Source organism: Schistocerca serialis, chromosome 9 (genome assembly GCF_023864345.2).
Source record: "Schistocerca serialis cubense isolate TAMUIC-IGC-003099 chromosome 9, iqSchSeri2.2, whole genome shotgun sequence".
In the NCBI taxonomy this organism is placed as follows: Eukaryota; Metazoa; Arthropoda; class Insecta; order Orthoptera; family Acrididae; genus Schistocerca; species Schistocerca serialis.
Window position 1 is genome coordinate 30,859,678 of NC_064646.1, and position 27,143 is coordinate 30,886,820.

The 27,143-nt window shown below is 39.6% G+C and overlaps 1 protein-coding gene across 5 annotated transcripts in view; it reads right to left on the reverse strand.

The window, feature by feature from the left end:
• Positions 1-27,143, reverse strand: part of LOC126419273 (PDZ and LIM domain protein Zasp-like) — a 292,415-nt gene that overhangs the window by 10,659 nt on the left and 254,613 nt on the right. For all 5 annotated transcript variants that reach the window (XM_050086440.1, XM_050086439.1, XM_050086436.1 and 2 more), the window contains 2 exons: positions 24,038-24,224; positions 14,589-14,709 (listed from right to left, as the gene is read on the reverse strand). In XM_050086440.1, coding sequence (XP_049942397.1) covers positions 14,589-14,709; positions 24,038-24,224 — 308 coding nt within the window. The remainder of the gene's footprint in view (positions 1-14,588; positions 14,710-24,037; positions 24,225-27,143) is intronic.

Sequence of the window (27,143 nt, forward strand, 5' to 3'; positions counted from 1 at the left end):
TCATTACCATCCATTTTATGATGTGCATGAAACAGGAATTGCCATATGGAAACAGAGAGAGAGAATGATTTATATTTTTAACAATTATGAGAAATAACATTTTCTTACTTAAAAAGATTCACACAATCAGCTTTCGGCCATTAAGGCCTTTGTCAGCAAGTGCAACTTGCACACACATCTGCATTCTCAGAGAGCTGAAACTACACTGCGAGCAGCAGCACCAGTGCATGATGGGAGTGGCAATTGGGTGGGGGTAGTATGGTGGGAGTGGCAGAGAGTGAAGTGTTGCAGTTTAGACGGAGGGTAGGAGAGAAGGTGTGGAGGGGTGAGTGGGTAAGTAGTGGAAAGGAGAGAAATAAAAATAAAAATAAAAGAAATTAAAAGACTGGGTGTGGCGGTGAAATGACGGCTGTGTAATGCTACAGGCTGTGAAGCAGTCATTGAGATGAGGGGTATCATTTTTGGCAGCGTGTTCAGCTACAGGGTGGTCCACTTGTTTTTTGGCCACAGTTTGTTGGTGGCCGTTTATGCGGACAGACAGCTTGTTGGTTGTCATGCCTACATAGAATGCAGCACAATGGTTGCAGCTTAGCTTGTAGATCACATGACTGGTTTCACAGGTAGCCCTGCCTTTGATGTGATAGGTAATGTTAATGGCCGGACTGGAGTAGGTGGTGGTAGGAGGATGTATGGGACAGGTCTTGCATATAGGTCTACTACAGTCATATGAGCCATGAGGTAAGGGATTGGGAGCAGGGGTTGTGTAAGGATGGACGAGTATACTGTGTAGGTTCGGTGGATGGCAGAATACCACAGTAGGAGGGGTGGGAAGGATAGTGGGTAGGCCATTTCTCATTTCAGGGGATGACGAGAGGTAATCGAAACCCTGGCGGAGAATGTAATTCAGTTGCTCCAGTCCTGAATGGTACTGAGTTATGAGGGGAATGCTCCTCTGTGGCTGAGCTGTGGGACTTTGAGAGGTGGTGGGAGACTGGAAAGATAAGGCACAGGAGATCTGTTTTTGTACAAGGATGGGAGGATAATTACAGTCAGTGAAGGCTTCAGAGAGACCCTCGGTATATTTAGAGAGGGACTGCTCATCACTGCAGATGTGACGACCACCGGCGGCTAGGCTGTACGGAAGGGACTTCTTGGTATGAAATGGGTGGCAGCTGTCAAAGTGGAGGTATTGCTGGTGGTGAGTAGGTTTGATATGGACAGAGGTACTGATGTAGCCATCTCTGACGTGAAGGTGGCTTGTTGGGTTGAATAGGAACAGGTGAAACAAATGGGGGAGAAGTTGTTGAGGTTCTAGAGAAATGTGAATAAGGTGTCCTCAACTTCAATCCAAATAGCAAAGATGTCATCATGAATCTGAACCAGGTGAGTAGGTTAACATAGGATGGTGCCATGCGGGTGCCCATAGCCATACTGCGGATTTGTTTGTAGGTAATGCCTTCAAAGGAAAAGTAATTGCGGGTGAGGATATAGTTGGTCATGGAGACTAGGAAGGAGGTTGTTGGTTTGGAATCCATAGGGTGCCTGGAAAGGTAGTGTTTGATAGCAGTAAGGCCATGGGCATTAGGAATGTTAGTGTACAGGGCAGTGGCATCAATAGTGACAAGCAGGGCACCGTGTGGTAAAGGGAGAGGAACTGTGGAGAGTCGGTCAAGGAAATGGTTGGTATCTTTTATATAGGAGGATAGGTTCCGGGTAATAGGTTGAAGGTGTTGGTCAACGAGAGCAGAGATTCTCTCATGGGGCACAGTAACCAGCCACAATGGGGTGTCCTGGGTGGGTTTATGGACTTTAGGAAGCATGTAGAAGGTGGGAGTGTGGGGAGTGGTAGGGATAAGTAGAGAGATGGACTCTGGGGAGAGGTTCTGGGATGGGCCTAAGGATTTGAGTAGTGACTGGAGATCCTGCTGGATTGCTGGAATGGAATCACTGTGGCATGGTTTGTAGATGGAAGTATCTGACAGCTGACAGAGTCCTTCTGCCACGTAATCCTTGTGGTTCAAAACTACGGTGGTGGAATATTTGTCTGCAGGTAGGATTATAAGATCGGGATCAATTTTTAGATGGTGGACTGCAGTTCTTTCTGCAGATGTAAGGTTAGTATGCAGTTTGAGGGATTTGGCGAATGATGGTGAGGCAAGGTTCCGGGATAAGACATTCTGGAAAGTTAACAGGGGGTGGTTTAGAGGCAGTGGGGGTGGATCACGGTTGGATGGAGGAGTGAACTGAGTTAGGCAAGGTTCAATGTTGGTCTTTGGTTGAGTCTGATTGGTCAGGTTGGAGGCGAAAAAGTGTTTCCACTGTAGAGACTGGGAGAAGGAGAGAAGGTCGTTAACTAGTCCTGCATGGTTGAATTTGGGAGTGGGGCAAAAGTTGAGGCCTTTGGAAAGGTCTGATATTTCTGTGGGACTAAGGCTCCTGGAGGAAAGGTTCATGACTGTGTTGCGGGTCTGTCTAGGTTTTGAGTTCTGTGTGGTGGTGGGAGGGAGTTTCGGAGGGTGGGGTAAGTGTAGTAGGTCTGCGAGACAAGGTTTGTCAGCTATGAGGGGGCGTGGGGAAAGTTTGGAGGTTGTTATAGAAGTGGTGGACAGTGGTACTCCAAGGTGGGAGTAGGAAGTGAGCAGGATGGAGAGCTTTTTGAGGTGGCATTGTGCATGTTGCTCAAGTTCCTGCAGGGCAAGAGTTTCAATGTGTGTCATGGGTTCCAGGTATTTGGGATTACATAGCAGGAGAATTTTGTGGATGGAGAGAAGGTACTGCAAGGAGGATTGGGCTTGGTTGATATGGTTTTGTGGACTATGTTGGTGAGGGCTAAGGATGGGCAGAATCTGAACAGGTGGAGGTCATTGTAGAAGGAGGGGTGGCAACCAGAGATGGGTAATTTGATGGTAACGCCATTAGGGGGGATTTCATGAGCCAAGCAACAATGCAGGAACAGTATGTGGGACTGGGATCTGGCTAGGAATAAGGAAACTTTTCTGTATTGACGCAGATGGAAGGAGCAACGATCCATGGTAGTGCAAAAATGCGAAAAAATACGTAAGAAAGTAGAGTTACGTCCAAAAAATTACGCAAAAATACACCCAAATACATGTGAAAAGTATGAAACGGATGCACAGGGGAAAAAGAGATGAAATCTGAGGAAGATGATGATAGTGGAAGGAAAAAACTCACTAAAATTGGCGAGAAGTCACAAAGGTCAAAGTAGAGAATAACTCATCTTTTTACTGTGCCTATCATGGCTCAGCATCTCCGCTATATGGTGAGTAGCAACTTCCCTTCTCTTGTATTGTTACATTCCACCCTGGACTTTCCATTTCCATTGTATGATTTTCTTACTTACACTTAACAAATTTTGTCTTCTTTTTACATGCAGGATGAAAAAAAGAAGAAGAAAACTATTTTTTCTGTACTGCGAGTTAGTGAGTTAGTGAGTCTTTGTGAAGGTTTTGCTTCTGCCTTGTGTCATGAATGGGAATATTACAGTTACTCTGGGAAAGTTGTTGATTATAACTAACATTAAGTGAGTACAAGTACTGACTCGTGAGTGTCAATATCCCAAGGGTCTTGAATAGATACCTACATACCTACAAGATGTCCATCCTGTAACACAATAGTTCAACCTCACAGCACATTTTTGTGGTTTAAAAACTTTTTTTCATTTTTGGGCATTTCCCCAGAATATTATATCACAAGAGACCAGATAGTGGAAATATGAAAAATATGACAATGTTATTATCTCCATGTCAACAAAGGATAAAATAGCTGTTATTGCAAAGCATGCTGAGCTTAATTTCTCAGCAGGTAATCATTAGGTTGATTCCATCTTAATTCATAATTCATTTGTATCCCCAGAAATCTTAAATGTGAACTTTCATTTATTTTCTGATCATTACCATCTATTTCAAGAGCTTGTTGTTTGTTATTTGCTGACTGAGAAGTTTCATGGTAGATTATTTTCTATGAACGATTTCATGGTAGATTATTTTCTATGAACGATTTCTGTACTTGTGATGTTATTGTTTCAGATGTAATCTGCATTGAAGATTTCACACCCTTGATCATGATACCTGTGTCATCAGCAAATATTACTGTGCCTGTTCAAAACACGTACGGAAATTCCATTGGGTGACATTGTCAACAACTGCCGATATTTTGACAGGAGCACACCCTGCCATTTTCAAGGCATAACTGCAATAAGTAAGCACTGTGCAAAAGAATTTAAAACCTTTGTGTTCAGAGAATCTGGAAAGATAATACTCACCAACACTGCAAATGCTAGCACCATCACAAACCAAAGATGAGCAATGTCAGAAGGTATTGAAAGTGAAACTAATAAACAACGGGTTAGGTACCATTAACCCTGTCCCTCCGTTTTATGCCAAGGGAGAGTGCAGGATCACATGCATTACTTAAATAAAAACCACCACCTCCATTTATAAGTTTACTTGCTAATTTAATTTCAACAGCTTCCTTAATAACACCATCTCTTTAGCTGGAAGCCTGTGCCAGAATTTCTGTGTTGTTATACTCCATATGATGACTGATGCCACGACAATGTTGTAAAAAGGCAGATTTGCTTGGCTGTTGTAAGTGTGCGTAATGCTTATGCTCAGTACAACTGTCTTCCACAGTCCTCGAAGTCTGGCCAATGTACGACATGCCACAACTGCAAGTAATATGGTAGACATTTGTTTTACACAAACCAAAATCAGCCTTAATGGAAACTTAAAGAACCCTCCCAATCTTAGATGGTGGTCGAAAAACACACTTCACATTGTATTTCCACAAAATATGACCAATCCTGTTCAAAATACTCCCTGCATAAGACAGAAAGGCCTTAGACTTTAGTACCACCTCAATATCATTATCGCTCCCCCAGCACACAATTGGTCGACAGAGCAACGCGCACTGATATGTCTTCCACTATAACTGTTCTGATGAAAGGTGACTTTGACATGGGCTAACTCAGCTGACAAACTCCTTGGGTCAGAGATGACTACAGCACTGTGAACGAAGTTCGAAGAACCCCTTCACATTGAGCTGGATAGTGACGCACATCATCCTGCAGATACAAGTTAGTGTTAGTAGGCTTCCCTTATACGGCATGTCCCAAGGTACCATAAACCTTCCTCCTGACCAACACATCAAGAAAGTGATGACAACCATTAGGCCTCATGGCAGTGAGAGTTTGAACAACCTTTTTAGAACACTTGAATTCAATACACCTGAATATTTGTTTCATGGTGGAAGTAGAAAAGGGTGACTGTCTTGCCTTCCTTGATCTTTTGATCAGAAGGAAGGTTTATGGTACATTGGGACATGCCATATAAGGGAAGCCTACTCACACTAACTTGTACCTGCAGTATGATGTGTGTCACTATCCGGCTCAATGTGAAGGGGTTCTTTGTACCTTGGTTCACAAGGTTCTTGTCATCTCTGACCCAAGGAGTTTGTCAGCTGAGTTAGGTTTGTCAGCTGAGTTAGCCCATCTCAAAGTCACTTTTCATCAGAACAGTTAAATGAAAGACAGATCAATGTGTGTTGCTTTATCGACTAACAGTGCGCTAGGGGAGTGATGAATACTGAGGTGGTATCAAAATCTAAGGCCTTTCTGTCTTATGCAGGGAGCATTTTGAATAGGAGTGGTTGTATTTTGTGGATGAAGTGTCTTTTCTGTCCACCATTTAAGATCAGGGTCCTTTTAGTTTCCGTAAAGAATGATCTTTGTTTGCATAAGCTGGTTGTCTACAATATTCCTTGCAGTTGCGGCATGTCATATATTGCACTGTGAAAGACAGGCACACTGAGCATAAGCATCACATACACTTAACAACAGTGAAGCAAATCCACCATTGCAGAACACTGTCTTGGCACTAGTTATCCTATGGAATACAACAACACAGAGATTCTGGCATGCACTTCCAGCTACTACGATAATGTTATTAAGGAATCTGTTGCAATTAAATTAACAAGTAACCTTATAAATAGAGATGGTGGCTTTATTTAAATTATGCATGGAGTCCTGCTTTCTTCCTTGTCAAAAAAACAGAGAGGCAGAGTTAATGCTACCTCACCCATTGATTATTAATTTTACTTTCAATAACTTCTGGTTGGTCATCTTTGGTTTGTGATGGTGCTAGTGTTTACAGTGTGTGAGAGTGTTATCTTTCTAGAGTTCTCTGAAAACTGAGGTTTTAAATTATCTTATACAATGCTTATTTTCTACCATTATGACTTGAAAATGGCACGGTGTGCTCCTGTTGAAATATCGGCACTTGACGACGTCACTCAACTGCATTCCCGTAAGTTTTTTGAACATTGTGTACACTGGGAGAAACTCAGGTCTTGCATTACTATATTTTCCTTGTTATTTATTAATGCTGGTAGGTCACTAATGCTAACTAAGAAGATCAGTGGTACAAGGATTGAGCCTTTGGGAACATAATACTTCATAGTACCCTACTATGATTTTACTGTTTACACACATCAAAATATTAACTGCTTTGAGTTTCTGTTTAAAGTGTAGCACCTAACAAAGAAATTTGAGAATACAGATTCTATTGTAAATAATAAACTGTAAATGTGGTAACTGTAGTTACCAGATAATACTAGCAAAAACACACATTACTAAAATGAGCTAAGAATGCAGGCAGCTGTATGTAGTGATTTCCTATGATTAGATAGATATAAAAATCAGAAAACTCTTTCTCAATATTATTTCAATCTCATAAAATTGCTCCATATGGCCATAATTGTGTGTAACGGAGGTGAAAATAAACCTGAATTCTCAGTGCACTTGTATAGAGCACGCTGTGTCACCAAGTATGAATTTGTCTATGTAGCTTGTTTACACTGCTCACGGTAACTTGCAGGTCATTTAAAGCTTAGACCATGTACATATGTCACTTCACAACCAGAAGGATGGTAAGAGAAGTCAGATGCTGAATTGGCTTATGTAAGATATGTCCACCCAATGCCTCTTTCCTCACGAACAATCACAGATGAATGGGAATGAAAGATAATGCACAAAAATTTGTGCAAAGAACATTTGTATGCATGGGCCTTGTCATATCCACACATTGCCTGATTGTGCAAACAGTCTGCCATGAGTCCCCTTCTTTGCTTGGGAGCTCATGCTGCATTTATTGTGGTGAAGCAGTGGCAGAAAAAGAAAATGCAAAAGTGACTGCAGTTAAAGAAGTATCTAAGTAACAGACGTATGAGAATATGAAGTGACAATAATATCTTGTTTGCAAATTTCAGAAGGAGGTCACAGTGAGATTTTAGATGTTGTGCTTGGGAAACAGATGTGACACAGCTGGCAATAACATTTCACTAGCTAGTAACTGGTGACTCATACCAGTTTGTTATTTCACATTTCCAGACAAAGGATTTCAGTGATTACTCCTGAAACAGAGAAATATTTAAGGGAGATTCTTGGTCACTATGTGAAGGTTAATAAACTTTCAGGGCATCATTTGTATTTTATTTTATAAAAAAGTTGTTTACACAACTTAAATAATGAAAGTGCAGTAGCCACCAGAAAGATTGCGGGAGGCGCACATCGGCACGGCACATCACGGACAGTAGTTGCCACAAGTACCCTTACCCAGAGGGTAAGCGAGAATTCGGCCGCGACCTCTGCCGGCGAAACTACAACAATCCAGGCAGCACGGGCCGTGCCCAGTCAGTTCACATCGGGCATGCCTATCAGACGGTTCCCAGTCTACACTATGTGAAGTGCGACGGAAACGTGAATCGTGTTGCTACAGAAAGATTATCACAGATTAACAGCCTTGAACTCGACAAGTTTGGGAATGTCACAGATACCAAAATCCATTAGAACAGAGGTTATGTTTTCCAATTTTATATTTTTTGCATCATCAGTGTCCTACATTTCTGTTTCTAGTAGTTTGTTGAGGAGCTACACACACACCATTATTTCTTTTGTTCAGATGTCAGGCTCCTCAGTTGTTGTGCCATTAAGTTGCCGTAGCATGAATATTAATAAAGTTTTCATAAACAGCGTAAATTTCTGGCTTAGTCTTCTCTGTTTTCCTCTCATGAAACTTATGCTACCTTATTCTTTACAGTAACATGACCGGAGGCTTTGTATTTAATACTTGATGCTTGGGGCAGCAAATCTCACATTTTTATTCAAATATTCTTAAAAGTGGCATACCATATGACTTTTCTATGTCTTTAGTCATCTACACATTCAAGCGTACTTCCTTCGGAGTCAGCAGATGTTACTGCATGTGAATCCCTCCACAGAATAACCACAGTGCACTACACAGTGAAACACACATGGACCCCAGCTGCCTGTTTTCTGCTAAAAAGTGCAAAAATTCCCACCAAAGGCGGGAAGCAATGCGCTTTATGCACTGTATCCATTTCCAGAAAGTTACACGTGCTGAAAAAATGATACTGGGGTCCTCTCACTGATCATTGCAGGATTTGTCTAACACCTGATAACCATTGTAGAAGATTGTGGAAGCAGCCAGGCACCTATGCCAGCAGGGAGGTGTGTTAGCCATCTTCCACCCTTGCAGCCATTTTGGCAATGGGTCCATCTAGCTAGAAAATTATGAGCACACTGCACTTCTTAGTGAATATGATGAATTTCATTGTTTATGCTTGGGACAGGTGAAACCTGCAGTTCATTATCACAAGATACTCTTCACATACTGGATGATCTCAGGTGGACTCCCACTGAAAGAGTAGGACAGCGTTGACAAGCAATGTTTTGAACATCTTGTGGGCAATGTGCTAAGGGCAGAGTGCATATGCAGACCAGGAAAAAAAATTCCCGGATTTTTCCCAGATTTCCCAGTTAAAAATACATTTTCTCCGGGGTGAAATTTCACTTTTTCCATGTTAAGTGACAGTATACTTCTCCTCGGAACTGTAAAACTTGTCAATCCTTTGAATGGTTATGGTTTTATACACTGGCTTTTAAGAAAATGAAACTCAGGGAAAAAAACACATTTTGGAAAGATGTTTGATGTGCAGCAACATGCACACAGCATATTTTTGTATTACGAAAGTATTTCACCAAACACCACATGTTACTTTCCGTAGCATTGAAATCGAGATTGTGATGTGCTTTTTTAGCCAGTCATGCCTCATGTCACGTGATCTCACCAGCTGATGACAGTGGATATTCAGAGCATAGGACACGTGATATAGTCAGCCAATAGCAACATCACTGTTAAGTAGCATGGACACAAGAAAAGCTTTCACATATAATAGTGGTCTCTAAGATTAATAAGCTGCAAGAGAAGCTAAGCTTTCGCATATAATGTTGGTCTTTTTTGCACATGTTACACTTTAAGATACATCACACAGATGTGCCAGTAAAATTTTTCTTCTTAATGGTCACCCTCAAAGAGTTGATATTTAAATGAGAATCAAACCCTCTGTGGTTTAAGAAATTCACGGTACATTCTCGCACATAGTTCATCTTGCATAAAAGGAAATTTACTTTGAAAGTAACGCATTTAAAAACATCCATTTGCAATATTTTCCCGCGACCTGTTAGAAATAGGTTCATTTCAGCAGTTGCCAGAGAGCGCCAGATAACAGGCTTCATCGCACTTGCGCAGCTATGATGACGCAGGAAGCCCATATGTTCATACGTGTAAAACATTAAAAGATGTTACATTATGTCCTAAAAGACACAAGACAGAGAATACTCCAAGAGCGTCGAAATTTTGCAAACCATACTAAAATGCATAATTTGGCTTAATGTGCACATACGTATGTCCAGATTTGGATGTAAATTTTCTTGGAATACCTGTACTGTATTATCTCATGTTTGGTTCTCTATTATGGCATAACGCCATACATGCTAGACGATGAAAACATGCACTTGAAATTTAGCAGACAGTTAAAACAAGCCAGTAGTGTGGAATTAAACACTTCGTTTCAGATAAATTGACTGACTGAAAAAGAATAATACAAGCCAAATTTCTTTAGCAAACTGACAAAAATAGCTTCATTGTTCTGCAAGGTGATTAATGCTTGACTGTCAGAAAGGTGGAAATAAAATATAATCTGAAACTAATAACATATTTTAGCCTTCCATAATTATTTGAATGTATTTTAATTCACCTGATAGCTCCCAGCCACTGAAATCTGTTTTGTTTTCATTCGACACGAGAGCAATAAATGAAGATGAAACAGCAAAATCACTAAACACAAACACGGGTCATGTGGAGACTACCCACCTCCCCACTACAACTCAGACTGCTCTGTGCATCAGCCCCAGATCTATGATATTTCCAAACCGGGGCAATACTAGATAGTGACGCCCCCCCCCCCCCCCCCTCTCCTCCCTCAAGCATTTGAGGTAGGGGGAAAAAAAGGCTTTTCAAAAATATTTTCATTTTGCAGCGCATATCTTTTTGAAGAGTCTGATACAGAAAACATATGTGTTCGAGGAAATGTAAGACATGTTATTTGGTCTTAAGTGTGCCAAAGTGCAGTGCCACACCTCTTCACACAGCATTCTTCTATCACACGTCACTGTATTCCACTCTGTGGAATTCAAAGTGTAATATTTTGTAATGGATGCCATCAAACTATATTCAGAACAATGGCAATTAAAATGTCCTGTAGTGCCTCTCCTGCTCCCAGTTGGTTAGTTTGGCACCCTGCCCTCTCTTTTTTTCTAATAATAAAAAAAGGAGAGAGAAAAAAAAACAAGCAGAACAGTACACATTTCTTCAATCCTTAAGTCCTAACAGTTCTTTCTCTCTAATCTTGTTACAGATTTACATGGCGTGCCTTATGTGTATTTTCTCACTGTCTGTTAGATAAAATGAAGTAGACCTGCCTAATATTGCAGCAATTGTAACGGGGCTGTTTTGGCACAAATGGTCATTTTTATAACATGACAGAATATAATTCACAAAGTACCAATGTCAAATGCCTATTAGGCCTACTTCAAGCAAAAAGCTTTATGTTATGAAACAGTTTCACATTTCATTCATACACTCCAGCTTCTGAAGCATGAGATAGAAAAGTAGTAGTATGAAATTTTTATATATATTTGGAATCATCATATTCTTCCATAATTTGTGTGATGTCCCCATTTCTTCTCCTTCCTTGTTCTAACCAACAATCCTTTCATCACTAATTCTGTAACTGTTCCTGCCAGTGTCAAAACTTATTCTCCAGTTAACTTCACTAACCCTGCCACAATTACGGGTTTAATTACCCCACGTTCATTCTCTGTTAGGCATTATTACGTGTTCGTACAATGCATTTTCTGCACTACTCCCAGTATAGAACTTAAGCAGCTGCTACCTGGGGACTGTACAACTTGTCCTTACCAGTGTAGCAGTCTGGCAAAACATTTTCTGTCAAAATTTTATTTTCTTGGATACACCGAGAAGATAATATATAATCTTCCTAATCTTTTATTCTGGTTAGTCATTTATTTCCACTCTGGTAGTCTGAATCTATAGATTTCACTAGTAATTATAAGAATGCTGATCATTCGCAAACCCAGTTGACCACATAAACAGTGACTGGCATTCACCCGTTCGGCTTTATTACGCTCAGTTTGTATAGCCCCGTCCCCTTCTGTCTGCAGGAAAGTTTATTTCTAGATGTTATGGGGATTCCCCTGGCAGAATCATCATGTATGCTATGCACATACTCAAAAATCAACTTATGATTCATTCAGAAATCAACTTAGAATGTGTTCAAAAATGTTCAAAAGCCAACAGGGATGCATTTCAAAATCATATGAATAATTGATAGACCGATGTGCAGTGGATTCTAGGCAATTTGTGAAACAAGGTTTTTTTCCCTCAAGAATATGAATTTGCCCCCCCCCCCCCCCCCCCCCCGAAACTGCCACCTGAGGCAGATACCCTGGTTTTCTCTGCACCCCCTAGATATGGGCCTGTTGCGCATTTGTGAATCTGGCAGCTTTGGCGTGCCAGCAAAATTTTTCCGGGTAGCATCCAGCTGCTGGCTTCTTGCTGCTATTGCTTATACAGCTAACTACCACACTTCTGTAGCCTGAAGTGGGAGAAGGTATCTCGCTCGCAACTGCTCAAACGAATCTAATTTAAACAGTTGTGACATCATGTTCATCAGAGGCAGTTTGTTGTTATGAAGCATTTCATAGTCTTCCTAAAGCCTTTGACACATTTTGCTGTTGGCAGACACTTGTATGAACACTGTGTTTTGCTACTGTACATAGCGCATTTTTTTGCAACTTAAGTTTTATTCCCCCACCCCCTCCCCCTCCCCCTCTCTCTCCCCCCTCCCTCCCTCTCCCTCCCTCATTCATGTTTTATTACTGCAGTATTATTCTACAGTAATATCCTTTGTTAGAGTATTGATTCTTTCCAGTAAAAATTACAAAAATTTAACTGAAAATTAAAACAATGAAAAATTCCTGGAATTCTGAAGAATTCCCGGGTTTTTCCCAGTTTTCTCCCAGATGAAAAAATTCCCAGGTTTTTTCCCAGATCTCCTGGTTGTCCCATGTCACATAGAACCCTCCCAGTTTACATTTCCCCTGTTGCTTCATAACCTTGGTTGTGAGTAACTGAATCCACTTTCCCTTCTTCCCATTTTTTCCCCTCTCTCCTCCCTGACGAAGGAACAAAGTCCCGAAAGCTAAGACACGTAAATTTTCTGTTCTGTTTTGTGTATCTATCGGCTGTACTAAGCTGAGGTAAGTACTGGCCAGTCCCTCTATCTCTTTGTTAGTATTTGTTTCACAAAAGTTAAAAATGGCTCATTGTGCTTTTGGCAAACTGAATGCATCTGATGTGTCTATAAAGGAAAGTGCACAATCAGTACATATTATCAGTTTTGATTTATGACAGTGAGAAATTGTCGTATAATGTAAAAACTGTTCAAAAACTAAGAGATGATCAGGGAGCATTGCAGGGGACGCATGTTAAGAGTTATTAGGTTATACAGGAAAGCAAAAAAGTAGATCGGGGAAAAGACTGACTGAAAGATATAATTGTGATTGTAATGAACTGAATGAAGATAAGTGCAACCTGTGACCAAGAAATGGTTGTTAGGTGGAGCAAGTAAATTCTTTACAGGATTCCAACAGATAAGAAAAAGACCAAGACAATGACCTGATGGAAGGTGAGTGGATTATGTCATGTAGGAGCAACATTACTGGGTAATGCTGAAGGTTGAAGGGCATAGAAAAGTGTAAATAAGTCCTTTATCCAGCAGTGGATGTCAAATGGCCTCCACTGCTGCTGTTGATGCCAGTAATGTAGCTTTTAATCTTTATCACCTAAATGTTTTATGTGTCTGAATGGAATTGTTTTCACTTAAGAGTTTATGTTACAAAGAACCAGATACCGTAGAAGATGATTTGTGCTTTTTAATGAATCAGTACCTCCGTAGCATTGACCTTTCCTAGTAATAATTATGATCAGAGAAAATAATGCTCTAAACAATACTGGCTGAAGAGGAAAAGTTGTGTAAACATATTTGAAGATATAAAGGTTTTAGCATCAAAACAGCATGAAAATGATTTGTGCTCAGTTCCAGAAGTCTTCCATTATATGACTTTACAAATTAATCACCCATAAATTAAATTATTCTATTGTATTTAACTTTCCAACTGGAAGGAGGAGGTCGCATGCCTTTGTCCCATGGCTCAAGGTGAGTCTCAAACTTGGGCTGCTGACACAGCTCAGCCACTCCCTACTTTTCATGGGCTGCTGCTTGTTTGATCTACTGAGTGCCACAGAATTTCTGAAAGTAGCCTTATGACAAACAACTTAAAGAGTTATGGGAATGCTTCTTATGATAACTGTATGCATATCTCCTGGAGCTGATTTAGACAGTGTTTCAGAATTGTTTAATGCATTATTTACATGACCACACATTTCTTTGTCATCTGTCTCATTAAATGAGTGTTAGAGACTCACATGTAGTGACATAAACCTCTGCTTAACTATGACACAAAAAAAGATTGAAGGTAACAACCAATAAACAATGAACCAATGACAGAAATAACAGAAATATAAATCTCTGTAAGAATTTTGTAACTGACTGAACTCGTTCCCCAAAAAAAGTAAACCTGTTCACAAAAAGTGAGAGTTGTCACAGAACAATTGTCTTGAGCATTCCCCCCAAATCAATAAAAGTATTCAAAAACTGTTTGGGTGAATTTGACAAAAGCCTTGCAGTGAGAATTTTGTTTAGCAAGCAGAACAACTATATGAAGTACACAGGCATTATTAAAAACTACTCAACTCTTGACAGATCATCATTTACTTTATATGTGACCTTTTAACAGTATTCAATAATTATTTTCAAAAAAATATAAAATATTACTCCTTCTATGCTCACTGCAGTTTTTAAGAAAGAACTTGATACTGTACTTGTCCATTGTGCTCTACTGTCACTAATGATATGGACAATAAGCAGTGATTTACTTCATGTACAAATACTCAAAATGAATTTCAGAAAACTGAGATAAGAAAATGAAGCTGCTCAGTGGACACAAACATAGAAATGAAAAAAGAGCATTAATAAAGAATCCAAATGTCTAACTATTTGATACTGACCTGCTTCACAGTATGGAAGTCCATCTTCAAGGAAGAAGGGGCTGTTACCAAACAACTTGCCACAGTAAGCACACAAGAAGCACTCTGGATGGAAATGCTTTCCAATGGCATTCAAGCAGTCCTATGGAAAACAAATTGTATTTTCTTCATTAGTTTTACACATATTTGTTAGCCCAGATTTGATTTCAGTTTTAGTCCTCTGTATTCCAACAAAAATTGTATATTATGTGCAGCTCTAACTTTGGAGCCAATGACATTTACAAAGTGTCTGGCAGTACTGATGAGAATGCGTTATAGTACCAATTGATTTGTTGGGAATATAGTCTCCATATTGCTGTTAATTCATTGGTGTATACTTTCCCCAAAGAATGTGTTAAAATGAGAGCAATAATAATAATACAGCCATCTTGGCATTTGCCTCAACAGATTTATGAAAAATATGGAATGCTTAAATAAGGATGGGCTGGCAGGGACTTTGCCTCCATACTTCATATGTAAATGTTCACTTGTCATGGGTGAATGACCTCACACAGGATACATCAGGAAACGTATGAGGTTCAGAGAAGCTTCTTAAGTAGCTCTCTGTATTTTACTTGTAATCCACTTCTCTTCTGGTACAACATTAAGACTGACTTATCTTTCTCTCAATACTTTAGAAGTAGAGAAGGCCACTCAATGAAAAGCAGAAGCATTGAGTCATCAACAGGTACACACAAAAATTTTGGAAGCTTTGAGAACAGATCCTTTCTTAAGCCAGAATACACACACACACACACACACACACACACACACACACACACACACGTACCACACTTGCACATGCATGCATGCACACAAGCAGGTGTGCCCCTACATAGTGCTGGTTAATTGCACAATGCCAGAATTGCAGTTCGGCAGGTGGCAGACAGAAAGAGACATTGGCAAGTGTATGGTAGTGACTCAGAGGGGGGCAGCTGGTTTGCTGGCTAGCAATGGAGCAGGGAGAGCTGCAGGCATGTGGGCTAGGCATGTGACACACAGGTATTGATGCTGGTGGGGAGCGGTGCATGATGAAGGTGGCACTGGGACATGAATTGGGAGGGGGTGATAGGACAAAGAAAGGGGAAACTGCTGGGTGAAGAGTGTAAGGACATTGAGCTAATGAAGTCTGAGGTCAGGAGGATTGCTGGAGGGGAGGATGTGTTGCAAGGATAATTCCCACCCACACAGTAAAGAAGTGCTGGTGGTGGAGGGAAGGGCCCAGATGGCACAAGTTATGAAGCAGATGTTGAAATCTAGCATGTTGTGCTCAGCTGCATTTTGTGCCATTGAGTGGTCAGTATAGTGCTTGGCACAGTTTGGTGGTGGTCATTTATTCTAGTGGACAGCTGCTAGTTTGTCGCACCAACATAAAAAGCTGTGCAACAATTGCAGTGGAGTTGGTATGAGCTCTGCACAGCTCTTTATGTCAATATGACAACCAACCAGCGCTCCACCAGAATGAATGGTCATTGCCAAACCATGGCCAAGAATAAAGTTGACCACCTAGTGGCACAAAACACAGCTAACCACCACATGCTTGATTTCAATGGCTAATTCACAGACTGTGCCATCTGGATCCTTCCCTCCAACACCAGCTTTTCTGAATTATACAGAGGGGAGTTATCCTTGTAGCACATCCTTCACTCCCATAAACCTCCTGGCCTCAGTCTTCATTAAACCAATATCCCCATCCAACATCCAACAGTTTCCCCTTTCCCTTTCCTATCACCCACTCTCAATTCATGTCCTCATGTCATCTTCCTCATTGGTTGCTTCTCACCTGCTCCAACAACCGTGCATCATATGCATGGCTCCCTCCCCCATTGCTAGACAGCAAACCAGCCCCCTCCCTCTGAGCCATTAAACAAACACTCCAACCCTTCTTCCTGCCTCCCACTCTATCTATCTATCTATCTACTCTACCCCATACAACCTCCACCCCACCCTCGTCCGCATGATGAACTGCAATCCTGGCATTGCGCATGCAGCATGCACTATATAGGGATACAAGTGTGCAAGCACGTGTTTGTGTGTGTGTGTGTGTGTGTGTGTGTGTGTGTGTGTGTGTGTGTGTGTGTGTACTCTAGCATGACAGAGGATTTATTTTGAAAGGTAGCAAGTTTTCCTTCTTTTTTGTGTCCACCTGTTAATGGTTCAACACTTCTGCTTTTTGTTGCATGGTCTCCTGGACTCCTAAAGTATTTAATTATACCAGAACTTTCCAGCTATATATGTATTTCTCTCAGTCACTCATATATATTTCCTTTACCTCTTTTTCTTGATACAGTAACTAATTATAAAGTCCAAACTGTTTGGGACTCATGCCCAATTTCCTATTCACTTATGTGTAAGCTCAACTCCAGTTTGTCCGCAGGTCATGGTCTTGTGGTCTTGCGGTCGTGTTCTCGCTTCTCGAGCATGGGGTCCCAGGTTCAATTCCCGGTTCAGTCAAGGATTTTCACCTGCCTCGAGATGACTGGATGTTTGTGTTGTCCTCACCATTTCATTATCATTCATGTAAGTGGCGAGACTGGATTGAGCAAAGGTTGGGAATTTGAACGGGCACTGATAACCGCACAGTTGAGTGCCCGCAAACCAAACATCATCATCAACTCCAGTTTTTCATGTCTTGACAACTTAAAACAGTAATCCAGTGATCTTTTTCTTTCACACGCTATTAACATTAATGTGCAGTGTAGTTAAACAACTCAAACATTTTAACATCTTCTTTCCTCATATTTACAAGACAATATCTCCATTGAGCATGCCCTGCCTTGTATCTACATAGAGCTTATGAAAAAGTTTCTGCAAGAGTGGAGAATCTACTCTGTACTTTAACAATGAATGCAGAACCTGCAATGATGTTAGTTTAATATTGTGTGTGATTAATTTAAAATCATGTTTCTATTGGGATTCAGATTTTTCCACAAATATTTATAAAGATGATGTGATCCAATTTAATATAATTTTGCGTGTCCTGTGAAAATTCAGAGTAATTATAAAGTCCACAAAACATTTTTAAAAATTGGTATAAGTTAATGATTAAAAACAATGTAACAAATCATACAATGTGTGAAAGACAAACTCTTAATTTTTTTTCTAATGTGGTGCTGGCAGGTTAGTTTGGAAAACCATTGACAGAGGCAGTACCAAGCACAACTGCTGAAAATGGTGGCAAACCAGACAGAGAAAGCATTGTGTGTTACAGACTCTGCCCTCTGGAAATTAATAGAGAGTGTGCAATGAGTTTTCTATGGCATGTTCCAAAAGACACCACTAGTTTACAATACCACAGCGAAGTGGTGTATAAAATTCAAGGAGGTTCATTATGTGTACAATGCAAAACGTTTGAGCAGCCAAACATGTCAAAACAAGGATTGTACTATTTGGGAGACATGAAGATGAAATTTACCAGTCAGGCTAATGCAGAACTGAACATCTGTCAGCCAATAGTAATGAAAATCTTTCATAACCGATTAAGAGTGAAGTTGTACAAATTGAAGCTCCTGAAATACATAAGATGTGGCAAGAAACTGCAGTTCTGGGCTGATATGCAGAGACATCTTGAAAATTATGACTTTGAAAGCAAATTAAGCTTTAGTGAGAAAGCCACTTTTCATGTTTTGGGAAAGGTCAACTGGCATAATGCACATATATGGAGGACAGAAAATCCACATGCACGGTCAAACACATCCAAGATTCTGAGAAGTTAATGTGTTCAGAATGAGATTTTCACTCTGCAGCGGAGTGTGCTCTAGAGCACTTGCCCGCGAAAGGCAAAGGTCCCGAGTTCGAGTCTCGGTCGGGCACACAGTTTTAATCTGCCAGGAAGTTTCAGTTAATGTGTTATTTGTCTTGTCCAACAAGACAGTCTATGGACCCATCTTCTTTTCTGAGAGAGGTGTCCATAATATTACCTACCTTGACATGCATCAACTGTGGTTCATACCACAACTTGAAACTGATAGCAGGGATTTCACATTTCAACAAATTGGTGCTCCTCCACATTTCCACAGTGGCGTATAAAATTATGCCATGTCATTGGATAGGTCATGTTACAGCTGTTGCCAGACATGACGCCTTGTGATTTTTTATTGTGGTGCTACATCAAGGATAGCATTTATGTTCTGTTTCTACCACATAACCTCAAAGACTTGTGATGATGCATAGCAGCAGCTGTTCTTACAATCACTCTCGATAAGCTGGGTGGGGTATGGGCAGAATTGGACTACTGATTAGACATGTGCTGTGACATGTGCTGTGTGGACAAACATAACATTTATAAGTATTGAAAAAATAGCTTTGGGAGATTGTCTCTAACATACTGTATCATTTGTTAAATTGTTCTTGGCTATTTATCTATGCCAATTTTTTGAAATGTTGCATTAACTTTGTAATTACCCCATATATGAAAAATAACTTATCAATATTTCTGTTAACATAAAGCATAGATAACACAAGATTAAGCAGATTAAGAAAATATCATTAAAGTAGGATAAAAGTACTAACAGACTGAGTCTTTGTGTTGGGCTGTGAGGTGTGCTCAAATGAGCTGGCTGATCAAGAACTACTCATCTAAGACAAAGAATCAGATTATTTCTATATCTTGCATTATTAGCTGCAACATGCAGAAGATGTGATTCTTTGTTGCTGCACACTATAGCACTTTTGACTGAGATAAACTTATGCTGCAGTGCAGTGTTTTTCTTCGGCAGGCCAGTGTAAAAGTGCATACAGAATCAACTGAGTGAAAAATCTGTGTAATACACATGTTTATTTATAAATAAAAGCCATCTTAGGTATTTTCCCTTGTGTGAGACCACATGCACAAGATCGTGTGTCAATTTAAATTTCTATATTCACATATTTTATTGTTTGCATAGCTTTTCCTGTGTTATCTGAGTGTATCAATACCCATTTGTATTGTGATATATTGTGAAAACTTGAACATTCGCAAGTGCTGCGATGAACTGGTATTGTTATTGTCAATTGTAGGTTTAAAGTAAATTATGCACTTTTAAAATTTTTAAGGACAGTAGACCTATCCTCATTCAAAACAATCTGTCTCCAATTTCATTTTTTGAGTTACATCAGAAATAGATTAGTTTCAGAATTTTTGGATACTTACAAAACTACGTTTTCGTAAGTTAGTGATACAAGTGTTTTGGAGATTTGAATTTAATTCATAGCAAATCAGCGTTTATGGTACACAATTCAGGCAAAGTATTCATCACCCCTGAATATCATTGTATATCAATGCAAATAAACATCTATTTCTGAGAATTTTTGGACGCAACCATTGTTCTTTGCATAATCTACGAGCAATTGGGGTTTGTAATATAGTTACTGTAGCAGATTTCCTAACTACATCTAGTTTTCCCTTAAAGAGGAGTAGCCTTAAATGTTATCTGCATTTTATTGTAAATTAACTCGGTTTTCTCAGTTTGCTAACAACTATAATTAACATCAAAAGGTTTTAGGAAACTAGTAATTTCTTCCACAGGTTTTTGTGTTGCCTTAATAGAACTCTCGTTTTGTGTATCTACTTCAGTTCTTATAGGGAATTAGCAACGTTTGAGCTCAATAGGTCAAAAGATAATCAGCAGGTTTAATTTAAAGTCCTTTGTTCACTGTCTCGTAATACGTTGCACCACCCAAAATGCAGCTCCACTGTGAATGCTGTTCTCAAACATGGGATGAGTTGGTTGAGATTCATAAGCATCTGGAAATTGTCCTGACTACTGTCAAATGATTGATGGCTGCTGCAAATCAGAGTCGTGTACCTGTAACACCTGTACCAGAGCTACCTCAAGTACTATCCTCTCCTGTGGATCCTGCCTCCTCTGCAGAAAGTACAGTATCTGTCATTACCCGTCCAATTGACTGCAAGCAGTATGTCAAAGGTGAATCTAGGTATCCTGTACAGGGTGGTCGGGAACCAGGGAGGACTCAGGGTGTTGTACCAATCCCCCAGGCCAACAAGTTAGATGTACTGTCTTTCACTGAAACTGAGCCAGTGGGACTCACTTCACCTGTTTTGGGGAAACCTGTTTTGTCCAGTATCAGGAGGAGGTAAACGCAAAAGGGTAGGGGTCAGCAGTTAAAACACACAGTGAATGATTGTGCCCCTTAGGGAAATGGCAGCAAGGGCCAGGTAAGGCTACAGGTGTACTCCGTGTGTATGGCTATTCCAGCAGCCATTGAGGGAACAGGGTGTGACCAACTGCAGATTGTGGCACACGTTGGAACAAATGATGCCTGTTGTCTGGGCTCCGAAGTCATTCTTGGATCGTTCAAGAAACTGGCAGAGAAGGTTGAGGAGACCAGCCTAGCACATGGATTTTCAATGGAGCTCACAGTTTGCGGCTTTGCCCCGAAAACTGATTGTGGCCCTTTGTTTCTGAGTCGAGTGGAAGGACCGAACCAGAGACTTTGAAAGTTTTGTGACAAGCTAGGCTACAACTTCTGGAGTTGCGCCTTAGGGTTCAAAACTGTAGGGTCCCCCTAAATCGGTCAGGTGTGCACTACACATCAGAGGCTGCTACTCAAGTAGCTGACTGTGTTGGAGTGCACACAAGAGGTTTTTAGATTAGACGAGTCCATCCAATCCATATAATGATGGCTGTATGAATTCCAGAAGTATTACTGTAAGATCGAAAGAAATGCCTCCCACACATGAGAGTATTAAAATCCTTATGGTAAACTGCCAAAGCATTTGTAACAAAGTGTCAGAGTTTGAAGCACTCATGAAACTCAGTGAAGCTCACATAATACTAGGTACAGAAAGCTGGTTGAAACCTGAAATTGATAGCAGTAGATTTTTGGGGAAAATTTAAGTGTATATTGAAAGGACAAGCGAATGGGAAATGGTAGTGGTGTATTTGTTGCAGTAGACAAAAAAATCGAATCCACTGATATAGAAATTGAAGCTGCATGTGAGATTCTTTGGGCAAGACTCAGTATCAGAGGTGGGCATAAAATGATAATTGGATTCTTCTATCACTCACGAGACCCATCTCCTAATGTAACCAAAAACTTCAGAGAAAACCTCAGTTCACTTGGATGTTAAGTTCCCCAATCATGCTGTGGAGACTTTAATCATCTAACAATCAATTGGGAAAATCACAATGTTGTTAGTGGTGGGCACGACAAGACATCCTGTGAAACTTTACTAAATGCCTTCTCTGAAAACTACCTAGGACAGTTAGTTAGGAACCCCACTCATGATGGGAATATATTGGATCTAGTGGCAACAATAGACCTGACTTCTTCGAGAATGTCCATATTGAAACTGGTATCAGCAACCATGATGCAGTTGTGGCAACAGTGATTACCAAAGCACAAATGACAACTAAAACAAGCAGAAAGATATATAAGTTTAGTAAACTAGATAAAAAAATCAGTAATGTCTTATCTCAATGAGGAACTTCAAACTTTCAGCACAGGTCATGAGCACTAGAGGAACTCTGGCTCAAGTTTAAAAGAACAGTTGACCATGCACTGGGATAGATATGTACCCAGTAGGACAGTTCATAATGAAAGGGAACCTCCATGGTAAGAGAGCAACAAGTGATGCCTCCAATGACTACCATAGAAAAATATTGTCAAACGACATTTCACAAAATCCAAAGAAATACTGGTTGTATGTAAAGGCTGTTAGTGGCACCAAAGTTAGTGTCCAGTCCCTAGCGAATGAGACAGGAACTGAAATTAAGGGTAGCAAAGCAAAAACTGAAATGCTGAACTCCAGTCTCAAATATTCCTTTACAAAGGAAAAGCCACAAGAATTGTCCCAATTTAATCCTCATATCACTGAAAAGATGAATGAAATAAATATTAGTGCCAGTGGTGTTGAGAAACTGCTGAAATCATTAAAACTGAACAAAGATCCAGGCCCCAATGGGATCCCTGTCAGATTCTATACTGAATTTGCGGCTGAGTTAGCCCCTCTTCTCACTATAATCTATCTTAGATCCGACAACCAAAAAACCATTCCCATTTCTTGGAAAAAGGCACAGGTCACACCTGTCAACAAGAAGAGTAGTAGAAGTGATCCATAAAACTACCGTCCAATATATTTGACATCAATTTGTTGTAGAATCTTAGAACATATTCTGAGCTCTAACGTAATGAGGTATCTTGAGCAGAATGACTTTCTCAGTGCCGACCAGCATGGTTTTCAAAAACATCGATCATGTGAAACCCAACTCGTACTTTTCTCACATGATATACTGAAAGCTTTGGTTCAAGGCAACCAGGTAGATGCTATGTTTCTTGATTTCCGAAAAGCATTTGACTCAGTACCGCAGCTACACTTATTATGTAAAGTATTATCATATTGGGTATCATGTGAAATTTGTGACTGGATTGAGGACTTTTGGTAAGGAGGACACAGCACATTATCTTGGATGAAGAGTCATCGTCAAATGTAGAAGTAACTTCGAGTGTGTCCCAGGGAAGTGTGTTGGGATCCTTGCTGCTCACGTTATATATTAAAGACTCTGCAGACAGTATTAATAGTAAAATAAGGATTTTTACAGGTGATGCAATTATCTGTAATGAAGTACTATCTGAGAGAAGCTACATAAATATTCAGCCAGAGCTCGATATTATTTCAACATGGTGCAGAGATTGGCAACTTGCTCTAAATGATCACAAATGTAAAATTGTGCACTTCACAAAACGAAAAAATGTAGTATCCTCTGGCTATAATATTTATGAGTCACTGACGGGATTGGCCAACTCATATAAATACCTGGGAGTAACACCTTTGTAGGGATATGAAATGGAATGATCACATAGGTTCAGTCATGGGTAAAGCAGGTGAAGGACCCAGTCTATTGGTAGACTACTCAGGAAGTGCAATCAGTCTACTAAATAGGTTGCTTACAAATCACTCATCAACTCATCTAGAATATTGCTGTGTGTGGGACCTTTATCAGATAGGACTAACAGGGGATACTGAACTGATATAGAGAAGTGCGGCACAAATGGTCACAGGTTTGTTTAATCCATGGAAGAGTGTCACAGAGATACTGAAGCAACTGAAATGGCAGACTCTTGAAGACAGATGTAAACTGTCCTGAGAAAGTTTATTAACAAATTTTCAAGAACCAGCTTTAAATGATTACTCTAGGGATATACCACAACCCTCTATGTATCAGTCACACAGGGATCATGAGGACAAGATTAGAATAATTACTGCACACAGAGAGGCATTCAAACAATCATTCTTTCCACGTTCCGTGAATGAATGGAACAGGAAGAAGTCCTAATAACTAGTACAATGGGACGTATGCTCTGCCATACATGCGATGGTGGTTTGCAGAGTATAGATGTAGATATCCAACACAAAATTTTAATCTGTCAGAAAGCTTCAGTTTTAAACTAGCTTGCAGCAGCAGCAGCATAGTAAGTTCCATACTTACTCCCTTTATTTTGGTATTGCACTTATCACATGTTGGTGCAATATATTTCTCAAAACAGAATTCACAGTACAGCTCTCCCTTTTCCTCTACAAATCCAATGTCTTGCAGTGGTCGGCGGCACTGTCCGTTGACACAGATGAAGTGTTCAGGACACCATATCTTGCCCAAAGCTGTGATGAATGGTCCTCTGATGAAGAAATGAACTAATATAAGTTGACAATGTATGAAATGTGCTACAAATTATAATACACTTATAACAAAGAAAACTGCAGAACTGATATAATTTTAAAAAAGGCACATGAAACACACAAACAAATAATGATGTAAATGTAATTTAAAATAATGAAAACAGGTGGCTACTATGAACTCAGTACCCATGCAATTAACACAAGTTGCAGTAACAGCCTATAAACACTATGCGCTTGAAATAGCAAGGTGTCAGACACGTTTCTGATTTATAATGAGTCAAGCTTCATTAAGTGTCCATGGATCTGGGATACTGACAGCAGGACAATAACACTGATATGATAGTTACTAATCAAAACTATCTGGTATCTTTTTACTTTAAAATGAAAGACAATCACTCACTGGAAAACTGAAATGCTGAATTGTCGATAGGCTCACACAAAGGAAGGAAAACTTGGTAACTTTAGGAGTTATCCTTTGATGAGCTGGAGTACACACACACACACACACACACACACACACACACACACACACACACACACACACACACACAGGTACTCTCTCTCTTTCCCTCTCTCTCTTAGATATGCCTATGCCTATGCACCATTTAGGGGCATAAGTGTATCTACTAGCGTATATGTGAGTGTGTGTGCTAGTCAGCATCATGTATGTGCACACATGAGTGTGTGTGTGTGTGTGTGTGTGTGTGTGTGTGTGTGTGTGTGTGTGTACTCTAGCTCATCAAAGGATAACTTTGGAAGCTAGCACATTTTCCTTCTTTTGTGTGTGCCTATCGACAACTCAACACTTCTGCTTTTTGGTGAGTGATCTCCTTTAATGCTAAAGTATTTACATTCTACAAGAACTTTCCAAACACATTTACCTGATTTCTTTAAAAGAAATATTTATTTCCTGACACAATAATGTCTATATTCCTAACTTATCTAGACTCAAACATATCAGCCATCTTCAGATCAATATGCAGCATTGCTGTTCTAGATCTTTGTCTCAATGAGAAACACACTGCTGTTCAGTGAAGATGACCATTTAGTATCTTTGCAATTGGTCATGTCAAAATAAAATGTGATTTAACCAGAAAATTAATGATTTTTTAAAAATAACATACTATACATGGGTGTCTCTGAAGAATTATAATGTAGTTTCAATCTGATATGTATTCAGTGTAGACAAACTTAATAAAAGAACTTGTTATTTTGAAAGAAATAGTATTAATCTGAAATGAAGAATAATTCATTTCAGGTGAAATGTTGTCAGGAGTAGTCAGATTGGAGTACCACACTAGCAGTGCACTGAAATCTGGGGTGAATTCAATACTGCCATCTTTTCTGAGAAAGGCAACTGGGTTGCATATAATACCCACTCTCAATTCACACAGCTATACCTACATATACATTCGGAATGACATTTCAAAACTCATGGCACAATATGGTATTTATTTCACTCCACGTTGTAAAGTATTCCCCACATGCACAGCTTTTTGACACCTCATTAGCTGTTATGTCTGATAATGCTGATTGTAGATCAAAACAGCAGTGGTTAAGTATTCATATTCCTCAATGCAATAGCTGACCACTGTATTCTACCAGCAGAAATCAGTCAAATTATACAGAGCTTGTTATTCTTATTAGAATGATTAAATGTCCATGATTCAATCAGGCACTCTGTTGTGCACAATTGGCAGATTACCAGCTTTCTTGTTCATTTCTAGTGTACTGATTCCACATAAAAATCAATTATTAGTTGTTCCTAGTAAAGGTGGCAATGCTACTGATATGCTAACAAAAACTTACCTCATGCAATTTGCTCATTTGATCTTGTACAACGTCTATAAATTTTCCTGCACAAGGCACTTTGACATAATCAAGGCATGCCATCACCTGTTAAGTAATTCTCTGAGTGATCAATGCCTAAGCTCAATCCTCACTAGCTCTCTGCTACTACACCACACAGACCATTGAGTCTGCATTTCATTTCAGAACTGAAACATATGTATTTATTGTGAATCTTTTCACATCCTATCCTAGTTCACACTTCCACAATTTTCAGTCTGGTTTAATAGCTCCTTTGTGGTATAATAATCTTTACAAACACAAAATTAACTACATTTATGCAACTGTATTTAAAAATTTTCAATTGCATTTTAATTATAAGAATTAAGGTAACTCTAAAGAATCATTTTTGTGTGAAACCTGTTAGTAACTGAAAACATCTCCTCAACACATTATAGGCACTGTACAGGATGTGACCAGCAGTATGGTTGCCTATGAGATGACAGCATTAGTTGTCAGGCCTCCTGTCTTTGCAGAACTTGCTTTGTTATGTCCTTACAACCCTGCCAGCTCTATTATGTTCATTTGTTGAAAATATAATCTTTGTTGGCACAGGTATTATAGGCTCAAAAAATTATGTATTGGAGCAATCAGATTTCACAGTCCTCTCAAACAAGCATCTCCCGTGCACGGGGTTGAATAATCTGTATTCATATCCAGTACGTCTTAAACTGTACATTGTATGTTCATTCACTGCCAAATTGAACGTAAAACAAAGTATGTTGAGATTTCTTCCTAGCATTTGTTGTTGATAGAAGTTTTCATCTGTGAATGCTTTTTCTTTCAGTCCATGAACAAACTGTATAAAGAGTACTTCATTTTGGTCCAAAAATAGAGAGATAACCACTTTCTATATTTGTATTCTCTCAAGATGTGTTTGTTCAATTTTACATGTGCATGCTCATGTCTTGTGAATACACTTTGAATTACATTAGTGAATCATTCAAAAAATTATCTATAATTACCTGCAATATATACATCTTCTTCAGATAAGAAAACTTTACATGTTAGATAAGAAAAAAATTAATCATTATACTGATTAGGTTGTATTTAAACTACAGGAAACTGTA